Source organism: Thamnophis elegans, chromosome 16 (assembly GCF_009769535.1).
Source record: "Thamnophis elegans isolate rThaEle1 chromosome 16, rThaEle1.pri, whole genome shotgun sequence".
Lineage (NCBI taxonomy): Eukaryota > Metazoa > Chordata > Lepidosauria > Squamata > Colubridae > Thamnophis > Thamnophis elegans.
Window position 1 is genome coordinate 39,539,591 of NC_045556.1, and position 22,502 is coordinate 39,562,092.

General features: G+C 47.0%; 1 protein-coding gene across 1 annotated transcript in view; it reads left to right on the forward strand.

Moving 5' to 3' along the window:
- Positions 1–22,502, forward strand: part of LAMC3 (laminin subunit gamma 3) — a 42,535-nt gene that overhangs the window by 12,151 nt on the left and 7,882 nt on the right. Inside the window, exons 4-20 of the mRNA XM_032233255.1 lie at positions 1,290–1,456; positions 2,415–2,603; positions 3,717–3,834; positions 3,941–4,039; positions 6,320–6,456; positions 7,261–7,377; positions 8,443–8,647; positions 10,029–10,132; positions 10,267–10,497; positions 11,480–11,668; positions 12,526–12,771; positions 13,909–14,062; positions 14,442–14,584; positions 15,659–15,837; positions 17,290–17,434; positions 18,117–18,322; positions 22,056–22,132. Coding sequence (XP_032089146.1) covers positions 1,290–1,456; positions 2,415–2,603; positions 3,717–3,834; positions 3,941–4,039; positions 6,320–6,456; positions 7,261–7,377; positions 8,443–8,647; positions 10,029–10,132; positions 10,267–10,497; positions 11,480–11,668; positions 12,526–12,771; positions 13,909–14,062; positions 14,442–14,584; positions 15,659–15,837; positions 17,290–17,434; positions 18,117–18,322; positions 22,056–22,132 — 2,706 coding nt within the window. The remainder of the gene's footprint in view (positions 1–1,289; positions 1,457–2,414; positions 2,604–3,716; positions 3,835–3,940; positions 4,040–6,319; positions 6,457–7,260; positions 7,378–8,442; positions 8,648–10,028; positions 10,133–10,266; positions 10,498–11,479; positions 11,669–12,525; positions 12,772–13,908; positions 14,063–14,441; positions 14,585–15,658; positions 15,838–17,289; positions 17,435–18,116; positions 18,323–22,055; positions 22,133–22,502) is intronic.

The window sequence follows — 22,502 nt, forward strand, 5'->3', positions numbered from 1 at the left end:
TGGAGAAAAGGAAAAAAATATTTCCTATCAGATCCTAACCAGACCACCCTGGTTTTATTACTCAGTCATCTTAAACAGCTGGAACTTTTCAATCAGCTGGAAAGGCCAACAGCCTCTGGACCAAAGTAGGGGTCGGAGTGATGTTCTGCAGAGAGGAGGCCACGCCATACAACTTGATTTGTGTTGCTGCCTCCAACTTTGCTGATTGCGTCTCCCGGATTAAGGGAGGACATTATGAAAGAGGACGCGTTGTAGAAATTGGGTGTGTGTGTCCATTGGCCTGAGGTTGAACCCAGGGAGATAGTAACTAATGTGAGATGGAATGTTCTAGTTCTCCTACTCAGAGGTGTAGTGGTTATAGTATAGCATGTTGGGATTATCTAAAGCTTCATAATGCTTTACAGCACTCTCTGGGCAGTTTACAGAGTCACAATCTTGACCCCCCCAAAAAAATAATAATAATCTGGGTCCTCATGTTATCGACTTTGGAAGGATGAGTCAACCTTGAGCTGGTCAAGGTCGAACTGCTGGCAGTGGAAAGAGTCAGCCTGCAATACGGCATTCTAATCACTGTGCCACCATGGCTCAGATTGGATGGATGGATGGATGGATGGATGGATGGATGGATGGATGGATGGATGGATGGATGGATGGATGGATAGATAGATAGATAGATAGATAGATAGATAGATAGATAGATAAACAGACAGATAGACAAATGGCTGTCTAGTCTTTTCTTAAAAGCCTCCAGTGAAGGAACACCCACAACTTCTGAAGGCAATTAAACTCAGTGGTAAAAGAAAGAAATGACAATCAGTTGGAGGAGAACAATGATTAAAGTATTGGAATAAATTGGTGGAGTAGCAGGAGGGTAGTTTGGAGTAGTGCTGGAGCAGAATGCTAGAATAGAATGGCCTGGAGTAGGAATAGTTTGGTGTTGGTTGGAATAAGAATAGGTTGGAATAGGAAGAAATAAGTTGGAGTAGAAATGTTGTAGTAGGAGCTGAAGTAGGTTGGAGTAGTCATTGGAGCTGGAGGAGGTTAGAGTAGGTTGGAGTAATGTTAGAGAAGAAAGAGGACGGACTAGTGTTCCAGTGAAAGGTGTTGGAGCATTCAAGAAGACTAAGCCATTGATTAAAGAGCCGGAGGGAAATGGGGGGACTTAATCCATGGGGCAGGGAGGGATCCGGCCATTGTAATTTCCTTCATCAAGCACAGGTGGCCCTCCAACACACCCAGGAGTAGCGGGGCCACCAATCTCAGAGATCTGCCTCTTGTGTCTTTGCCAGGTGTAAGTGTAACGGCCATGCCAGTGAATGCATCCCTAATGAAGAAGACCGACTGGTTTGCCTCTGCCAACACAATACTACTGGGGTAGACTGCAATATGTGCCAGCCATTCTACCAGGACCGTCCCTGGGCAAGGGGCACCGCTGAGTCAGCCAACGAATGCCTTCGTAAGTCCGCCTGGCTCGTTTTTAAGTTCGACTCTTACAAGCGGCTCATTCCCACCAACTTGTATCCACTGACAAGCAAAGCATAGCAAAACTGCGTGTCGGCGTTGAGTCAATCACAATGTAGCCAGAAAACCCTTCAACACATCATGATTTCATTTCTTAACATATGTCATCGTTTTTAACTGTTTAAAACTTTTTCCAGTATCGATACCCCTTCTGCCCGTTTGTAACTTTCAATTAACCAAAATGATGTATCACCAGGCAACAATTTTTGAATCGAGGTACTTCATATCCACTAACTTAAAGAGAGAGAAAAAAAAAAAAACTTTAAAAAACCCAAGACTCATTGCTCCTGTGGGAATGGAAATTTCCAGGATGTTCAGTCCAGTCTTGTTCGCAAAAGTTGTATCCACTGCAGCATCCTGACTGTTCTGTGGTTGTGACTTCCGGCACTCCTTGCTAGCTTCCCATATGAAATGTCAATGGGGAAGCCAGCAGGAAGTCAAAAGTCGTTCCTATTGCTCTCTTGCTGACCTATGGTGATTATCTCTTTAGGGAAGGAAATATTGACAAAGGGTGACCCAATGCTCATAGATAGTCTAATACTATCTTCAAATGCATTGGTACCTCGGTACTCGTCATTAATTGATTCTGGGAGGCACAATGAGTACCAAAAACAAACATTTTTTCCCAAAAGGAATAATGCAGTGAGTCAGAAGGCAGCCGACACCAACAAGTTCTGGTTTTTCATTGAATACGATGAGTGTCTGGGCAAAAGTTTTATGTCAAAATGTATTGAGTCCACATTTGATGAGTTTCAAAAAGAGTTGAATACCACTGTAAAAGAAAGAGGATAATTCCCTGCCATCAAGGACCTTACAATCTGTAGTTAGTCAACAAGGCTTAGCTTCACGAGAATAAAAGCAATCCATGATGCCCTTCTCTTGTCTCTATCCAGCGTGCAACTGTAGTGGTAGATCGGAGGAATGCTATTACGACTGGGAACTCTACCGGCGCACCGGGCATGGTGGTCACTGTGTGAATTGCTGGGACAACACTGCCGGACCCCACTGTGAATACTGCCGGCCAAATTTTTATCGTTGGGATGATGAAATGGCGTGTCAGCCCTGCAATTGCAACCGAGCAGGTAGGGTGGTGGGAAGATGGCACAGTACTTTATAGTACCTGGAAAGGTGAACAGCCAAGGGGGAAATAGTAACATCATTAATCTTCCACAAGAACTCCAACCCAACAGAAATGGAAAACAAATTCTTTTTTATTTGCATGTCATAGAACCCTAAGCTTGGAAGGGAACCTGGGACCTTCCAATTCGAAGCAGGAAACAGAGTAATGCCCAGACATTGCTTGAAACTCTGTAGTAGTGATGGAGCCTCTATACTTCAAGAGGCAGGCAACTCCTTTTGTCTTTTTTCTGCTTGTCCCTCTTTTCTTTCTTAAATGGGGGGGGGGGTTCCACATTTAATCAAGACTGGATGGACATTGAAATCTAAATTGGGTAATCTTTTTGCTACTGTCTTCTGATTATTGCTCCCGTCTTCTTTCCTCTGTCTTTTTCTTATTCCTTCTGTCTTCTCATTATTGCATCTGCTTCTCATTATTACTTCTGTCTTCTTCTTATTCCTTCCATTGTCTTCTTATTCCTTCTTGTTGTGGCCTGCCAATGGCTAGCAGAGCTGGAAGCAGATTCATACAGTGAGGAGGTTGGGGAGGAACCTGGGCCAGTCCTGGAGTCTGGGGAAGGTTCAGATGAGGGCTCCATGTTGGAGGCAGAGAGGGGGCCAGAGATGAATGCCAGTTCTCAGCTGCCTTCAGAGTCAGACCTCAGTGGGGCAGAGGAACAGCTGGAGCCTGTTCCCAGTATGCGCATGTACAGAGTGGCCAGACGAAGGGAACATCTAATGAACGGCGGTCGACTTGGCAGTAAGGCCACAGGTGGATGGTGAATGGCCCCTCCCATAGGGAATAAAAGAGGAAGGAAAGGGGAGTGGACTTTGCAGGAGACAATGAGTTCATTCCTGCATTCTTGCCAAGTATTGCGGCGTCTGAAAGACATCGGCCTGGTCACTCTCCAAGCCTGATAAAGGTCAGCAATTGTGAACTATCTTGAAAGATGGTGGGCGAGGAAAGACTTTGCTGGAGAGGGATTCACTGTCAATTAAATAAAAGGGGTTTACATCGGGACGAGGACTCGGCTTTGGGCTGTGGGGAAGCCGAGGTCAGGACTCTTCTGTCTTCCTAGGTTCTTTGAATCCTCAGTGCGATGCTGCAGGGAAGTGTGAGTGCAAAGCGACAGTGACAGGCTGGAAGTGCGAGCGATGCCAGGAAGGCTTCCATTCCCTGAGTGAAGGAGGGTGCAGGTGAGTAACAAGGAAGCAAGAATGGAAAAGTCATCAGCTCTTTTGTGGAATCTTCTGCAGCTGCTGATATGAAATCGGCTGCCCACTTCTGGCTTTGTTTTTGCAGGCCTTGTGCTTGTAACTCCGCTGGCAGTCTCGGGGTGTGTGACCCCAATTCAGGGCACTGCAGGTGCAAGAAGAAAGTGGAAGGGTACCTGTGCAACAGGTAAGCGGAATGTTTGAAAACTGAAATCTCTTCTTTTTCGCCCACCCCTCTTTTCCTCTTCATAAATAACTTGAAAGAATCTGTTGTTTTCTTCATGTGGTTTCCATTGATGCTGTTGAGCACAACAATTTTTAAATATCTAAGTAAATAGACGCAGAGGCCATCATTATGAAGGTCCCAAAACATCCCTCATTGCATTGCAATAGCAATAGCAATAGCAGTAGACTTATATACCGCTTCATAGGCCTTTCAGGCCTCTCTAAGCGGTTTACAGAGAGTCAGCATATTGCCCCCAACAATCTGGGTCCTCATTTTACCCACCTCGGAAGGATGGAAGGCTGAGTCAACCCTGAGCCGGTGAGATTTGAACCGCTGACCTGCTGATCTAGCAGTAGCCTGCAGTGCTGCATTTAACCACTGCGCCACCTTGGCTCTTGCCAAACCTTGATGGGAAAAGGTGAAATTTTGGGAGTGCAATTTAGAATTTGAAAACACCCAAGAGAGAATGAGAATGCAAGTGCTGAACATCGGAGATACGATGTATTTTTTCCTATCTAATATTTCCTTCCATATTTTTTTTCACCACAATACCAGACGTTCTCCTGGTTGTAAGAGTAAATCATGAAACCCTCCCCATAGCCGAAAACATTTACATTTAATTACATTTAACAAATTGTGAATGCTAGACACTGGAAGTTTATAAGACTTAATAAGAAGTTTATAAGATGTTGGATAACTCTAGGCAGAAGGTTGGACTGGAAAGCCTCCAAGGTGCCTTCCAACTCTGTTATTCTATTCCATTATATTCTATTCTATTTTGCTCTGTTCTGTTCTGCTCTGTTCTATTCTATTCTATTCTATTCTATTCTATTCTATTCTATTCTAAATAAGCACACCAAGTCCTAAATTAATAATCCAGATTTGAACAATAGCTGGGGATAGGAAGTGACCAAACCAAGTGGCCACAAACTATTTTCCATCCATCCCTTGTTAGAACAACGTCTTCTAACTCTGTGGAGCTGTCCAAGGTCCTGAAACATGGCACATTTCACCAGTTTAAGCCATCCACTGATCTTTCTTGAGGACTTTCTTTGGTCTGTAGAGGTTCTCATTGAAATTTTGGGACCTGGATTTTCCCCAATAATAGCACCCACATACACACTGCCCCTGTATAGAATGAAAGAGGGTTACTACTCTCAGTAAAAGTTGTATGTCAGGAGAATGATTACGCTGAACTACAGGTTTATGAGATCCTTAAGTGATGAAGACTCAATGCAGAGAAGAGAGAAGACAAGTGGTGGATCACCATCATGGACCCATCAGAGAGGCCCTCAGTAGAGGGGGGTCAAAATAAAAGAAATAGAGAATTGGATCAAATAGTTAAGAAAACTGTTGGACAATATTCACCATTGAATAGTTAAACTAATTGTTGGCATCCAGATTATTTCTGGAACATCATGAACTACTTAAAGTCCCACATAGTTCCTCTTACAAAATTGCACTCTCATCCCGCCCCTCTCTGTCTCCCTGTCTCTCTCTGTCTCTCTCCCTGTCTTTGTCTCTCTCTCTGTGTCTGTCTGTCTCTCTGTCTCTCTTACTCTCTGTCTCCCTGTCTCTCTCCCTGTCTTTATCTCTCTGTCTCCCTGTCTCTCTATCTCTCTCTCTCCCTCTTTCTCTGTCTCTCTCTCTCTCACACACACCCACACTCACACACTCACACACACAAATAGCTGGAACATCTGGTCAGGGGAAAAACAAAAACCTCTCAACTTCTTTAACATTTCATCCTAAGAACATAACATACTATTGTTTTCCATTTCATTTTTATGGGCAAGTCGGCTCCGTTCTCCACAAGCAAAGTTTCATCTCCTCGAGTGATTTATTTTGGAGAAAACCAAAAGGTCTTTTGCCCCAGTAGGAGCTATTCTCATTCCAGAGGCTGAAGCTTTACTTAGCCAACAGTTCCCTGTTTGTTGCTTTTGTTTAAAGGAATCTGAACAAAATGCCCTTGGAGGAACTAAATCATAATAAATCAAGTCAAATCTCCTGGGTGATGGAGCATGTGGCAGCTCTCAGAAGAGGAATGCCAAGCCAAATTGAAGATCCGGTGTTTAAAGATTGTCCACTTACGTTGTTGTTGTTGTTGTTGTTGTTGTTGTTGTTGTTAACAATCTTCTTTTCTTCCTTTGGAAGATGGTGCAGCAGACTTTCAATTTTATAAAGAAATGGCCCTGCTTTCCGTTGAATCTGGGAGCCTCATTAGAAGTTTTGTTCACACAGATGTCAGCCCGGCAGTTTTAACCTACAACCTGACAACCCAGAAGGATGCACAAGTTGCTTCTGCTACGGACACTCAACCGTCTGTGCAGCAGCTCCAGGGTACGAAGACTGTCACGTTGTCTCTGACTTCAGACTAGGTAGGTGGGCAAATGAAACCTTCCCAACTCCCCCAAAGAATTGGAGACTCCATGGCCGGTTGTGGCTCCTATCTGGAGCTCCGTCTCCTGCCCAAGTTTTGATCCTGTGGCGGCCCACGCCAGTGGCCATCGGAGCTGGCAGCAGAGCCGGAGAGTGAGGAGGAGGCTGGGGAGGAGCCTGGGCCAGTCCTGGGGGGACTGAGGGAAGGCTCTGGTGAGGGCTCTGCGTTCGAGGCAGAGAGAGGGAGCCAGGCAGCAGCGAGGCAGAGGAAGCCTGTTCCCAGTGTGTGAATGTGCACGTCTGTATCATTCGTGGTTTCCTTTATTAAAAAAAAAAAGCTTTGTATAAGTGAGGCCACATAGCTTTGCCTTTAAAAACAAACGGGCACAACCCGTGTCTCTGTGTGTGTGTGTGTGTGTGTGTGTGTGTGTACGGAGTGTGAAACGCCACCCTATTAAAATCCATCCTGGTTATATTTAAAATGGAATGTGAATTGCCACATTAATTTTAATGTGTTCTTGGGTTTGTAGCAGAATTAACCTTTGCCTCTGTTTAGCATGGAAAATTCAACCCTTTTCTGCTTGGCCACTTAAGGGCAACATTTTTTAAAGCGCGGGAATAATTGTATTTTTTCTTTAAAAAAATATAAAAATAAAAGCGTTGCAGTCTTTGGATGACATGTAATTAAAGATGCAATCTTTTCTGCTCTCCGTGAATAAGAATGCTAAGGATCAGTTTAGACTGGAGGAATATGGTTCATGCCTCTTATTCCCCCCCCCCCCCCCCAATTTCTTTAAATCCAGGGCTTGGTGGCTGGAAAGCAGAGAACTCGGCTGGGAAAGAGGCTTCACTGCGCTGGGATGGGGACGTCGCCTTCGTTGACCGAAATGAACAGGAGGTGACTGGGTTTAAGGCACCAGGTAAGGCAGCTCCTTGGTAAACCAGTAGGCGCAGTTGGAAGCGATTGACACAGGTAGTCCTTGACATATAACAGTTCACTGAATGGCCATTCGAAGTTACAACGTGGTGACTTACAGCCGTTTTTCACAGTTACGACCTTTGCAGCATCCCCGTGGTTACGGGGTCCAAATTCAGACGCTTGTCAACTGACTCCTAATTATGGCGGTCGCTGTGACCCAGAGGGGGTTCACCTGATCCCCTTTTGCAACCGTCTGAAAATCAAAGGCAAGAGGAAAGCAAGATTCATTTAACAGCCATGTTGCTAACCAAGCAATTCCAGGATTCACTTAACAACTGTGGCAAGAGAGGTTGTAAAATGGGGCCAAATTCACTTTAGAATAGAGTAGAATGGAATAGGAATAGGAATGTAAAATGGAATAGAATGGAATAGCACAGCACAGAACAGAAGAGAAGCTGGAAGGGACCTTGGAGGTCTTCTAGTCCAGCCCCCTGCTCAAGCAGGAGTACTTACACCATCTCACACAAGTGACTGTCCTCGCTGTTATCGTCTCGCTTATCAACAGACATTTTGGGCTCAACTGTGGTTTTGTAAGTCAAGCACAACCTGTAATTTCTGTTTGTGTGTGTGTGTGTGTGTGTGTGTGTGTGTATGTGTGTGTATGTATGTGTGTATATATATATATAGAGCACAGGTTCGATTCCCAACAAGGGTGTGGCTAGCTGATGAGAGCTAAATAGCTTGAAATAGAGCTATACTAGTCTCCCTTTATTTATTTATCAGCATAAATATAACATACATATACATATACATATACATATACATATACATATACATATACATATACATATACATATACATATACATATACATATACATATACATATACATATACATATACATATACATATACATATACATATACATATACATATACATATACATATACATATACATATACATATACATATACATATATATATATATATATATATATATATATATATATATATATATATATAATTTTGTTCTGTCTGTTCTTGGCTTGGCTCTCTACTCCGCTTAGAGAAATTTCTAGGCGATCAGCGTTTCAGCTACGGCCAGCTTCTCTCGGCCGTCCTTCACTTCGGAGACAACTCAACCGATGCTTCTTCTTCTCCTACCGTCCAGTTAATTCTGGAAGGCAACGGGGTCTCTTTATCAGCGATACACGAGAACCCGGAAGAAAGAGAGAACGAAATTCCATGCACAGAACGGATCGTGTCCTTCAGGTATCAGCCCGCTTTGATTCTCAGCTTGGTTGCAAAGATAAATTGTGTTGTTTTTCCTTTGCGACTCTTCATTTCAAGAAAACGCCATAGATGTAGCTACCCCATTAAAGCTATAAATAGCTGGTGGAAATGATTATTCCAGACTATTCTAGATCTGGGAAAACCTAATGAGGGGCGTTGACTGTTCTGGGGTTTTAAAGCTGATTTTTGCCATGCCTAAATGGAAGCTTTGCTCTGCATGCTAAACAGCTCTTTAAAACCCCCGATAAAACGCTCAGGGTTACAGGCTGAGAGACACAGCAGCAAAGGAAGAGATATGGGGAGGGGAAAAGAAAGAAAAGTAGAATTAGCTGAAAACTTAGATCTTAAGATGGGAATCATTCTGGGTTATTAGAAATTAAAAGACGCTTGCTCCAGGGGAGGAAAGCTGTGGCAAACTTAGACACATCCTAAAAAGCAGAGACATCACCCTGCCAAAAAAAATGCACGTAGCCGAGACTATGGTTTCCCCAGTTGCAATGGATGGCTGTGAAGGTTGGACCACAAGGAAGGCTGAGCGCTAAAGAATCGAGGCCTTTGAAGGATGGCGCTGGAGAAGACTTGACTGCGAGGCCATCCAACCGGTCAGTCCCAGAGGAGATCCACCCTGACTGCTCCGTAGAAGGCCAGGTCCTGAAGAGGAAACTCAAAGACTTTGGCCACCTGATGAGAAGGAGGAAGGACTCCCTGGAGAAGAGCCTCGTGCTGGGAACGATTATGGGAGGGGCCAATCATCTCCAAGCCTTACGCCTGAGTCAATCCTGTTTTCTTAATTGTTCTTGCCTTCTGGCAGCTCTGCACATGCGCACACAGGGAACAGTCTCCCCCTGTTCCTCTGCCTCGCAGATATCAGATTCCGGAGGCGGCAAGTAACTACCAGATGGCCCTGGCCCCCTTCTCTGCCTCAGGCACAGAGCCCTCATCATCCGACCCTTCCCCAGACTCCAGGACTGGCCCAGGTTCCTCCCCAACCCTCCTCACTCTCCGAATCTGCTGCCAGCTCCGCCGGCCACTGGCATGGGCCACGACAGGCAGCTTTTTTTTTTTAACCAAGTAATAACCACGCCGGTTGCTACAATACCCTTGATGTTGTTCAATTAACTCCAACCGCTGCTGGCAAACAGCAGGATGAGCTGATCAATGCTACATCCTTTTCTTTGTGGAAAGCTATAAATACCCAGAGAACAGCAAGGGTCGTAGTTTCAGCAGGGGAGGATTAAAGGTTTTTATTTAAACAAACACACACACACACACCCCTAGTTTGAGCAGGGACCTGTTAATCCTTCAGGTGACTTTTCTGCAAGTTTGGTCTGATTAGAGTTCCTGGGCCGGTTTCTCGTAGGTTGCACGAGGCGGAGGAAGCCATGAATTTGGTCCTGTCGCCTTTCCAGTTCCAGCGGATGCTTTCCAATCTGACGAAGCTTCAGATCCAAGTTAAAAGTAGACCCATATCAGGTAATCCGAAGCATCGAAGAAGGTTAGCCCTCCTTTAGTTCCAGGTAGAAAAATGAAACTCCCCACAGTTCCTCCGCTGAGCACGGATGGAAGGCAGGTGAGCTTCCATTCCAAAACCTGCGTTTCTTCCTCTGCAGGCAGGATTGCGCTGAAGGAGGTTCGCCTGGCCTCCGCCTGCCCCGGTTCCTCCCGGGGGGCTCCGTGGGTGGAAGAGTGCCTCTGCCCGCAGGGCTTCCAAGGCCGGTTTTGCCAGTTGTGCGCTCCGGGTTACAAACGGTCGATCCCTTGGGGGGGGCCGTTTGCAAGTTGCGTGCCTTGTACCTGCAACCAGCACGGGAGCTGCGACCCCAATTCTGGTGAGTTTTTTTCCCTTCCCTTCTTCATCCCAAAGGTGTGTTTTTTTACCCCCCCCCCTCAAGAGGCAGCTGGAATTTCTGGTTTTTCTTTGAAGATGTTTTGCTTCTCATCCAAGAAGCTTCCTTGGGTTCTTCGTCTTCAGAGAAAAACCAGAAAGTCCAGCTGCCTCTTGGAAAAAGCACCTTTAGGGACTCTTATCTGACCGTTCTCTAAAACTACATTAAGAGAATCTTGCCAGTCTGAAGGGACAAGTCTCCCACTGTCCCTTTTGCAGCCTGAGAAACGAGGGAGGGTTCCTTCCTGAGCCTCTTTCTCTGCCCCTTGTGCAGCTCTGGGCCTCCCTCCCTCTCTCTCTCTCTCTCTCTCACTCTCTCACTCATTCTCTCTGTCTTTCTCTCTCTCTCTGTCTCTGTCTCTCCCTCCATCTCTTTCTCCCTCTCTTTCTCTTTTTCCCTCCCCCCCTCTCCCTCCCTCCTCCCCTCTCTTACCTGACTGTTCTTTCAAGCTACCATAATAGAGTTTTGGAGGTCTCAAGTTACAGATCTCTCACCTCTTCCTTTACAACCCAAGAAACTAGGGAGGGTCCCTCCCGAAGGTTTCCCTGAGTGGGCCTGTCATTTTCTCCCCTCCCCTCTCTCTTATCTGACCATTGCCCAGTCTGCAGCAATTCCACCTCTCTCCCAGGGCCACTCTCACAAATTATGAATCTCAGGCGCAATAAAGCAGTTCAAATGACTAGGAGAATTTGGTTTATTTGGTTTACAAGAACCTGAACTACGAACGGTCGAAGCACATTGGCGGTTGACAAAAGTCAACAGAATTCTGGGTTTAGATCTGTTGTGAGCATGAAGGGATTTGAGACTGATAACACGTTTGACCCCTCCCTCCAGTTCAGCCGGGACATCTCCTACAGTTACACTTCCTAAGGTCTTTTCCTTCTGAGAAAATCTTCCTTCCCTCCTCCCCCTCCTCCTTCCACAGGCATCTGCCAATGTCTTCACAACACCGAAGGGCCCGCTTGTGAGCGATGTGCTGTGGGGTACTATGGCAACCCTTTCCTTGGCCAGCCTGATGACTGCCAACCTTGCCCGTGTCCGGGGCAAGGGCCTTGTGCAACCATGCTGGACAGCCAAGAAATTGTCTGCACGCATTGTCCCCCGGGACAGAGAGGTGGGTGGTCTCACAGCAGTGCACCATGCCCCCAGCCTCAAAGGGCAAGCAACACTGGCCCAAACACGATGCTCACCGAGTGAACTGGTGTTGTTGTGGCCTGTCGGTGGCTAGCAGAGCTGGCAGCAGAGTCGGACAGTGAGGAGGTTGGGGAGGAACCTGGGCCAGTCCTGGGGGGGCTGAGGGAAGCTCAGACAAGGGCTCTGCGTGGGAGGCAGAGAGGGAGATAGACAGCAGCGAGGCAGAGGAACAGCTGGAGCCTCTTCCCAGGGTGCGCATGCGCAGAGCTGCCAGAAGACAAGGACAACTAAGAAATCAGGGTCGACATGGGAGTAAGGCCACAGGTGGATGATGAACAGAGGAAACAAAGGAGGGGCGAATGGGGAGGGGGCTTTGGCAGGAAACAATTTGTTCTTTCGGTCGTTTCAAGAGTAGAAAGTTCTGTTTGTGACTGCAAGAGACTCTGGGCCAAGCGTTTGCCCTGCGGTTGGAAACTGGTTATCTGGCAGCTCTCCAAGCGAGATAAGGTTTGTGTGGATAAACATTCCTTTGAAAAGACTGTTTTACTAAGCCTCGCTGACTGGGAATGAAAGGAACTCACAGTCGTGTAAGTAAAAGGGGTTTTGCAGGGACCAAGGCTCCAGGCTTTCTCAGGAAGGTTCTGGGTCAGAACAGGTATATATAAGTGCTTTCACTATTGCTATTCTGATTCTTATTGCCCTGTTGCTTTGCATGAGAGAGCTTCTGCACAGGAGACAAATTCCTTGTGGGTCTGACCACACTTGGCCAATAAAACCTATTCCAATTTATCATCAACCTCAATTACCACCGAAACTGTTTCTCTTTGCGCTTCTCAGGTCGCCTCTGTGAATTATGTGATGACGGTTTCTTTGGGGATCCCCTGGGGAGGAACGGAAGTCTGCGTCCTTGCAACAGCTGCGATTGCCGTGGCAACACGGACCCCAACGCAGTGGGCAATTGTGACACCTTCACCGGCCGCTGCCTGCGCTGCTTGTACAACACTGCAGGGGAGCATTGCGAACGGTGCCAGGAGGGCTTCTATGGGGATCCCTTGGCTGCCAACCCAGCCACCAAGTGCGCACGTAAGTCCCCCGGCTGAGAACCACCCCAAAGGCTGCTAAGGTGGGCTGGGAAGGTCAGCAGCACCGCCAGTGGCGGGATTCAGAGATTTTGCTACCACCGGTTCTGTCCCCTGGGCGTGGCTTGGTGGGCGTGGTTTGGTGGGCGTGGTTTGGTGGGCATTGCAGGGGGAGAATACTGTAGAATCCCCCTCCCCACCCCACTAACCTGCTTCCCAGCTCCGTTCCCCAGTGCAGGGCAACAGAAGAAGCCGATCAGCCGGGACTCGGGAGACGGTGAATAGATTGGGGGGGGGGGGGGTGGCAGCTAGAATTGGTATTTGCCAGTTCTCTGAACTACTCAAGATTTCCGCTACCGGTTCTCCAGAACGGGCTGAATCCCACCTCTGGATGAAATCAAGACCACTTTTGATCTCAAGGATATAGCAGAATAATAGAAATGGAAGGGACCCTGGAGGTCTTCTAGTCCAACCCCCTGCTCAAGCAGGAGTCCCCATACCATCCCCGAACAAAGGGCCATACAATTTCTTCTTAATAGCCTCCAGTGATGGAGCACCCACAATAGCAATATAGCAATAGCAATAGTTAGACTTATATGCCGCTTCCTAGGGCTTTCAGCCCCCTCTAAGCGGTTTACAGAGTCAGCATATTTGCCCCCAACAACAATCCGGGTCCTCAACCTCTGTAGGTGAGCCATTCCATTGATTCAAAGTTGCTTAACCATTGCCTGGCTTAGCAACGGAGATTCTGGGGTCAATCGTGGTCATAGGTTGAGGACTACCTGTATAAGAAGAGAAGAAACTATGGGAACCAACCAAGGAGAGGAGCAACCTAGAACTCCCTTCCTGACAGTCAGAACAATCAACCAGAGGAAGAGAAGTTGCCTCCGGAAGTTGTGGGTGCTCCATCACTGGAGGCTTTTAGCAAGAAACTGGACAGCCGTTTGTCTGAAATGGCATAGGAACTCCTGCTTGAGCGGGGGGGGGGGGTTGGACTAGAAGACCTCCAGGGTCCCTTCCAGCTTTATTCTGATTGAAGTATGCAGGGGTTTTTTATTAAGCCAGTTTTGCATTTCAGCATCATGCCGTTTCTTCTCCTCTCACACATTCTTTCTCTCTCTCTTCATCGCTTTCTTCCCAGCCTGCAGCTGTAACCCTGATGGCTCCACTCACGGGCCCAAAACTTGTGATCCGGTTTCTGGACAGTGTCGCTGCCTTCCCAATGTAACCGGACGAGAGTGTACCCAGTGCCTGGAAGGCTATTTTGACCTACAGCCAGGGGTGGGGTGCAGAAGGTAACAGGGGTGGGATTGAGAGGGGGAAGAAGGTTCCAGAGAAGGCAGAAGAGGGAGACGTAACCCAGCTTCCTTCCAATGGGTGATTTTTCATGCATTGGGATTATGACTTGGTTCTCCAGAGTTTTCAACCTTAGCAACTTTAAGATGAGTGGACTTCAACTCCCAGGATTCTCCAGCCAGCCTGCAGAATGAAGGATTCCGAGAGTTGAACCCAAACATACTGCCTGGGGGATTCTGGGAGTTGAAGTCCACACCTCTTAAAATTGCCCAGTTAAAGAAAGTAGCTACAGGTGACACTTGGGCCCTGGGGATGTTCCCATCCAAGGAGAATCGGACTACATTAAACAAGCCTTCTTATGTCTCTCTTGCTCCCAAGTTGCCAGTGCCACCCGGTGGGAGCCCAGAGCAACATCTGTCACCCCGTCACAGGGCAATGCATCTGCCACCCTGGCGTCACAGGGCTATCGTGCCATCAGTGCCAGGATGAGTTCTTTGGATTCTCTGCCCAGGGCTGCCAAGGTAGGCTCAACCTCCCTTCCGCCAGGGCCTTCATTGGCCCATTGTGGGAGAGGGGGAGGATTGGGGACCCCTGAATGAGGCTCAGATGAGTCTCTACCCATGATCTTTTGAAGTAAGGCTGACATGATAGCATTGTCTCAATATTTGAGGGGCTGCCCCAAAGAAGAGGAGGGGCAACCTATTCTCCAAAGCATCCGAGGGCAGGACAAGAAGCAAAGGATGGAAACTAATCAAGGAGAGAAGCAACTGGAACTAAGGAGGAATTTCCAGCAGTGAGAACAATTAATCAGTAGAGCAGCTGCCAACAGATGTTGTTGGTGCACCAACACTGGAGGCTTTCAATAAGTTATTGGACAATCTGAAATGCTATTGCTGTGGCCTGCCAGCAGATATGGACAATTGGGGAGGAACCCCGGCCAGTCCTGGAGTCTGGTGAGGGCTCTGTGTCGGAGGCAGAGGGGGGGCCGAGGCCGTCTGACAGTTATCAGCTGCCTTCAGAGTCAGACAGCAGTGAGGCAGAAGAACAGGGGGAGCCTGTCCCAGTGAGTGCATGTGCAGAGTGGCCAGACGAAGGGAAGAGCTAAAGAACAGGGGTCAACTTGGGAGTAAGGCCACAGGAGGAGGAGGATTGGCCCCTCCCAGAGGAAACAAAAGAGGAGCGACGGGGGAGGGGAGTTTGCAGTTCGCTTCATTGGTTTGTGACTCTCCGAGGCTCCTTGCCAAGTTCTGCAGATCTCAGCCTGGCAGCTCTCCAAGCCAGAGAAGGTCTGTGACCGTAAATCCTTCCTCGAAAGACTTTGCTGGAGATGAAGGAGCAGAATTCACAGTCAGTAAAGAAAAGGGTTTTTTTGTTGGGACCAGGAGTTTGCTTCAGGCTCTGGGGAAGCCTCTGTCGGAACAGGTATAGGGTTTCTTGTTTGAATAGGAGGTTGGTCTAGAAGACCTCCAAGGTCCCTTCTAATTCTGTTATTTCTCCTTTGTTTGGTCCCCACTGAAGATAAACGTTTGGGGAAGGTGTTGGCCTCGTGAATGATCCAACTCCAGGTGCATTTGCCATTTTTTCTTCCTTTCCAGCCTGCAACTGTTCCCAGATTGGTTCGGTTTCCCTCCAGTGCCACAGCAACAGCAGTTGTGACTGTAACAAGGGCTTTGTGGGTAACAAGTGTGACCAGTGTGATGTGAACTACTTCTTTGACCCGGGAAGTGAGCAATGCCAGGAGTGTCCCCGCTGCTACGGCCTTGTGAAGGAGGAGGTAGGATTCTGCTTTGATCAGCGAACTCCGTCAGCCTCTCAGGCCGATTAATTGAAGGTTCTCACTCAATCTTCAGCCTTGAAATCTCAACTTTCTTGATCGGCCTTTTGGTCCTCTTAACAGCAGATCAATCAGCCTTAAATATATACAGATAATCCTCGATTGAACAACCAGAATTGGGCCAAATATTCCCATGAAAGTTGTTCAGTGGGTTTTGATCCCTTTTACAATCTTTCTTGCCATGGTTGTTAAGTGAATCACTGCAGCTGTGAAGCTAGTAAGACGGTTATGGAGTGGGTTTGGCTTCCTCACACACTTTGCTTGTCAGAAGCTGGTAGGATGGGCCACAAACGGCAATTTTGTCACGTGACTGACGTTGCGATTAAGAGTCAGTTGACAAGCATCACAGCCATAAGAGCTGCCAGGCCCTGTGATGGCCACAAATATGAGAACCTGTCCTGAGATCTCTTCTTTCAGCCATACTAACTTTGAACAGTTGCTGAATGAGTGGTCTTTAACTGAGGACTAGCTGCACATTACGGTATGGTAGAGTAGAGTAGAGTGGGAAGAGGAAGAGAATGGAACGGAGCAGAATAGAAATAGCAACAATGGGAATAGAATAGAATAGAATAGAATAGAATAGAATAGAATTCTTTATTGGCCAGGTGGGATTGGACACATAAGGAATTTGTCTTTGGTGCTTAAGCTCTCATTGTACATAAAAGCTCTAAGTGATAAATCATGGTCATAGTCAACATAAAAATCATAAGATAGCAGTTAGACTTATCTACTGCTTCCTAGGGCTTTCAGCCCTCTCTAAGCAGTTTACAGAGTCAGCATATCGCCCCCAACAACAATCCAGGTCCTCATTTCACCCACCTCGGAAGGACGGAAGGCTGAGTCAACCCTGAGACGGTGGGATTAGAACCGCTGAACTGCAGAACTAGCAGTCAGCTGAAGTGGCCTGCAGTGCTGCACCCTAACCACTGCGCCACCTCGGCTCATATAGATATGGCAAGAAAAATAAAGATATAACACCTAGTGGTAGAATCAACATAAATAGTACTAGGAAACTCATTAAAACAATATAAATAGTAAAGATGCAAGCAACAGAGTTAGAGTCATGAGTAGAAGAGGAGATCGGTGCTAGGAAAGATGAGAAGAAGAATATTAATACAGTCTTGCTAAATAGTTTGACAGTGTGGGAATTGTTTGGCAGAGTGATTACATGCAGGGGAAAACTGTCCTTGTGTCTACATTCTTATTCTTCTCCATCACTGGGAGTTTTTAAGAATAGACTGGACAGCCGCTTGTCCGGAATGGTGTAAGGTCTCCTACTTGAGCAGGAGGCTGGACTAGAAGACCTCCAAGGTCCCGTCCAGCTCTGTTACGTTTGGAGAGAGGTGATGTCTTTCTCCAAGGGAGACTCATGAGGAATTCTTTCCTGTGCAGACGGACAGAGTGATTGACAAGCTGACCGAAATGGAAGCCTGGTTCCAGAGGCCCAGCTGTGACCGATCCAAAGGCGGATATCATCACGTGATGCTTGGCGAGAGCCCCCGGGGAGACAACCTTCAGCAGCCGTACCTGTTGGAAGGTAAAAATAATGGAAGGAGGATCGTCTGATGACAAACAGGGGGTCAATGGAAGAGGGGGTTCTTGACTTTTCTTCCTCAGCTTTCTCGTGGTCCAGCTTTAGAGTCCACCCCATGTTCCATCCTCGGCTTCCCCAAAAAGCAGGAGGCAGAGTCCTGGTCCCCACAAAACCCCTTTTATTAAACGAATGTGGATTCCTCTCCTTCACCTTCAGCCAAGGCCTGGCAAACAGCCTTTCAAAGGAGTATTTATGACCACAGACCTTATCTACCTTGGAAGGGGCCATGTAAATATTCACAGACAGATCTTCACACTCCTGAAATGAATGAAGAAACTAATGGTTTCCTGCAAAAGCCCCCTCCCCTTTCGCTCCCTTTTTATTTCCTCTGGGAGGGGCCAATCACCTTCCACCTGTGGCTTTACTCCCAAGTCGACCCCTGATATTTAGCTCTTCCCTTCGTCTGGCCACTCTGCGCATGCACACACTGGGAAGAGGCTCCAGCTGTTCCTCCGCCTCACTGATGTCTAGCTACGAAGGCAGCTGATAACTGCCGGCCTCGGCCCCCTCTCTGCCTCTGATGCAGAGCCCTTGTCCGAACCTTCCCCAGAGTCCTCACTGCCCAACACCGCTGCCAGGGCCGCTGTCAGGCCACAATACCCGAATGACGTGGTCTTGGTTCCAGGTGCCAAAGCTGCCTTCTTGGAGAAGATGACGGATCTGAAGGACTCGTTGGAGGATGCCGGCCATCGGCTGAGCAACGCCAGCAGAACCATCGCTTGTGATGGTCAGCGGGCTGCCAAAGTGTGCGGGCTCCTTTCCGACGTATCCTCCACCCTGCGGTCCACCCAGGAGGAGATCCAGCTGGCCACGGAGGTCCTGGGAAGCCTGGTACTCGACGTTTCTCAGTCCCTCTTTCTCCACCCCCTTCCATCCACCACGCTGCTTAAGGTGCTGAGGTGGCTACTGTAAGTCCTTGACCTACAACCGCCACGGAGCCCAAAATGTCCATCGTTAAGCAAGTCGGTTGTTGAGCTTTGCCCCATTTTACGACTTTTCTTGCCATGGTTGTTAAGTAAATCACTGCAGCGGTGAAGTTGGCAACACGGTTGTTAAGTGAATCTTCCTTCCTCATTGACTGCTTGTCAAGAAGCTCACAAGAGTGGATCACGTGACCCTGGGCAACCGTTGTAAATATGAGTCGGTTGCCAAGCATCTGAATTTTGATCAGAGGACCACAGGGATGCTGCGATGCTCATAAGTATGAAAAATGGCCGTAAGTCAGGGTTTTTTCAGGGCTGCTGTAATTTTGGTCACTAAAGGAATTCAAGGACTGCCTGTATTAATCTTAACCACAGCCTGTTTCTTCTCCTGTCTCCATCTCCTGACCTCTCCACAGGTAGTTTTCTGACCCAACTAGGTAACATCATCAGTGCTAGAAGGGAATGGGATTTGCTCTCTCTCCCTTCTAGCACTGATGACATTACTTAGTTGGGTCATGAAACGTCTGGAAGAAAAGTGTTGTGACCCGCCAGCAGACAGCGGAGCTGGCAGTAGAGTCGCAGAGTGAGGAGGTTGGGGAGGAAGATGGGCCAGTCCTGGAGGCTGGGGAAGGCTCTGATGATGAGGGCTCTGCGTCGGAGGCAGAGAGGGGGCCGAGCCTATCCGGCAGTGATCAGGTGCTTATGGAGATAGGCAGCCCTGAGGCAGAGGAACAGCGGGAGCCTGTTCCCAGTGTGCGCATGCGCAGAGCTGCTAGAAGAAAAGAACAATTTAGAAATCAGGGTCGACTTGGGAGTAAGGCCACAGGTGGACTTTGAATGGCCCCTCCCAGAGGAAATAAAAGAGAAGCAAAAGGGGAGGGGGCTTTTGCAGGAAACTGTTTGTTCAATCGGTCGTTAGATTAATTTCAGGAGTGTGAAGATCTGTCCTTGAATCTCAGAGACTCTGTGCAAAGTCTTTCCTTGCACAGCATCTCATTTGGAAAATATTTACCTGGCAGCTTTCCAGGATAGATAAGGTCTGTGGTCATAAATATTCCTTTGAAAGGCTGTTTGCCAGGCCTTGGCGGAAGGTGAAGGGGCGGGATTCACATTTGTTTAATAAGAGGGGTCTTGTGGGGACCAGAACTCTGCCTCCTGCTTTTTGGGGGACCTGAGGTCAGAACAAAAACCACCAAGAAATCATCAAGGACCCCACAGTTCAATCCTGAGCTATAAATATTGGTACATAAATGTCCAAAAGGCCATTCAATAATGTGACTTGTTGTTTTAGGCACAAGGAGGGGACAGTCGACACAGGAGTCATGATACGTGATCTAAATGTGTAAGGGGTCTTCCAGCAGGGAGCTGGGGGGCGATCGAAAGCTAATTCGGATATCAAATGAGATAATTTCATAACACACGCAGAAAAGTTTGCAATTTTTTCCGCCGTCGGGAAAGCCAGCTGGAGGCTTTTCTGTGTTCGGTCTCCGAGTTTCCAAAGTATAGCTATCTAATTTGGGAGAACGTGGGGCATCTGTCCAAACTAATGAGTCCTTCAAAACAACTTTAATGGATTGAATAAATTCCTGCTCGGAAGGGAACAGACCAAGGACTGATAAATGAAGTCCCTTCCCTTCGAAAAACAACAACAACAACAACAATAAAGACACCATTAAAGATACTGCTGGAGTCTCACAACACAATGAACGTGGATTCAATACGCTGAAAATGGGAAATTGTTTTAAAAACTGTCAAATGTGGAACAAAAGTAATTGTTCTGACCGAGGCTTCCTGAGCGTCTGAAGCAAACTCCTGTTACCAACAAAAATCCATTTTATTAATTGACTGTGACTTTTGCTCATTCACCTCCCGCAAAGTCTTTCAAGGGAGGATTTACGGTCACAGACCTTATCTGGCTTATCATCTATCTATCTATCTATCTATCTATCTATCGATCTGTCCCTCCGTTCCTCCTCCTATCCATCCGTGCGTCTGTCCATCCATCTGACATATTGCTATCTATTTCTCCATGTCTCTGTGTATCCATGCCTCCTTTGCAAGTGTCTGTCTAGTGCCCATTGCAAATGTTTGTTTGTTTACTTGCAATTGACTTGCAGAGCCAATTGTCAATCATTTGCATGTGTTTACTCCTGTGAAATTGGCTCCTGGTAGCTGCTGTAAATTACGAGTGCACACTTGTTTATTTATGTGCCGTGGCCTCCCGGTGCCAAATGAAAGCGATTAGCATGTAAGTTGCTCATTTATCTTTCGGTGGCTGTTGCAAATGAGCACAACTTACTTATTCAACTGTAGTTGGCTTCCCACGCCAATTACGCATTATTATTTGTTGTTTATGGACAATCTCTTGAATCAACGGCTTTGCGGATGCATCCATGTTCACGTCCTTATTTTGGGCCCCAAATAAAGAAGCTGTTTATTAAGTTTTATTCCAGGAATCTTCCTGTATTCTCAAGATCTCATTTATAATAAAGGAATCCTAGTTTTTCAACTCAAAATTTGCTGACTGGCGCCACCCAGTGGCCGGGGGGAGTAGCTGCCCAATAGAGTACATAAATATTTGTTTAGTGACCTTTGAAGTTACAATTGCACTGAAAAAAAGTGCTATTCTTACAATTGATCCTCACAGTTATGACCGGTGTAGCATGCTGACAGTTATGGGATCAAAATTTAGGCAGTTGGCCACCAACATGTTGGTTAGTTGAGAAAAATTAACCAGTGGAACAGCTTGCCACCAGAGGTTGTAGGGACTTCAGTCACTTGAGCAGGGGGATGGACTAGAAGACCTCTAAGGTGCCTTCCAGCTCTATTCTGATTGATGGATGTTTTTATGATGCATACAATGTCCTGATGTTGTTATGATGGGTCACATGATCACCATTTGCAACCTTTCCAATCAGCTTCCAACAAACAAGTCAATGGAGTAACCCAGATTCATTTAACAACCACATGATTCACTTAACGACTGAAGCAAATCACTTAACTGTGACTAAAAGGGTCACAAAATCAGATGTGATTCATTTAACAACCAGCTCACAGTCAAGGGCGACCTGTTTGACAACATATTCTTTTGAAAATCTCTCATCTGCCCCTTCAAAGTATGACAAACAAAATCTTATAATAGCAAAATAATAATAAGGGAGGGAGGGAGGGGAATAATAAGATGCGGGGAGAGGAAGGGAGCCCTTAAAATCCCTCAAATAACCATTATATTAAACAGAAAAAGTGGACTTTTAAAAAGAAGTATTTTTTTAAAAAAAACACTCAGCTGTCCTCCCACTGCTACAGCTCCGAGTTTTGAAGACTTTAATGTATTTGGTAATAAATAAGCAATGAATAAACCATCATAGATCAGAGAGTTTGTAGGGTAAGCATGCTTACCTTACCTGAAAGGGGAACTAAAACGCTCCAATCCCATAGAAAATTCACAAATGTTAACCCATTACTCGCTCCCTGGTTTCCATTTGAGGATTTTCTGAACTTTTCATATTGTGAAATATTTATTCCCACTATCCTCAGTTCTCCCACGCTTCAGGCAGAAACAAAACAAAAAAAAAACACCCTCTCTCTCTCTCTTTTTCTTTCTTTCATTCATTCATTCATTCTTTCTCTCCACCTACTAGGAATTTTCTTCTGAAATCTCTTATCAGTCTACAAACTGGAGCCGCCAGGTGATCAGATCCAGCACTTTGGCCCGCAGGTAAGTTTAGATGCCGTCATAATGCAAGTCGCCCCATCCTTGTACAGTCGATCGAATGAATTAAATATTTGGAATGGTTTAACTCAGTGATCGCTAACATTGTTGTCGTCGTGTGCCGGAAGCATGCATGCAACCAAGATGCAATGTGCACGCAACCCCTCCCCCTGTGTGCCCCGCCACTCGTGCATGTGCACATGACCCCCCATGTGTGCCCTGCCCCCATGCATGCATTCGCAAGCCCCATGCCTTACTCCCAGGTCGACCCCTGTCCTTTAGCTCTTCCCTTCCTCTGGCCACTCTGCGCATGCGCACACTGGGAAGAGGCTCCAGCTGTTCTTCGGCCTCACTGATGTCTGACTCCGAAGGCAGC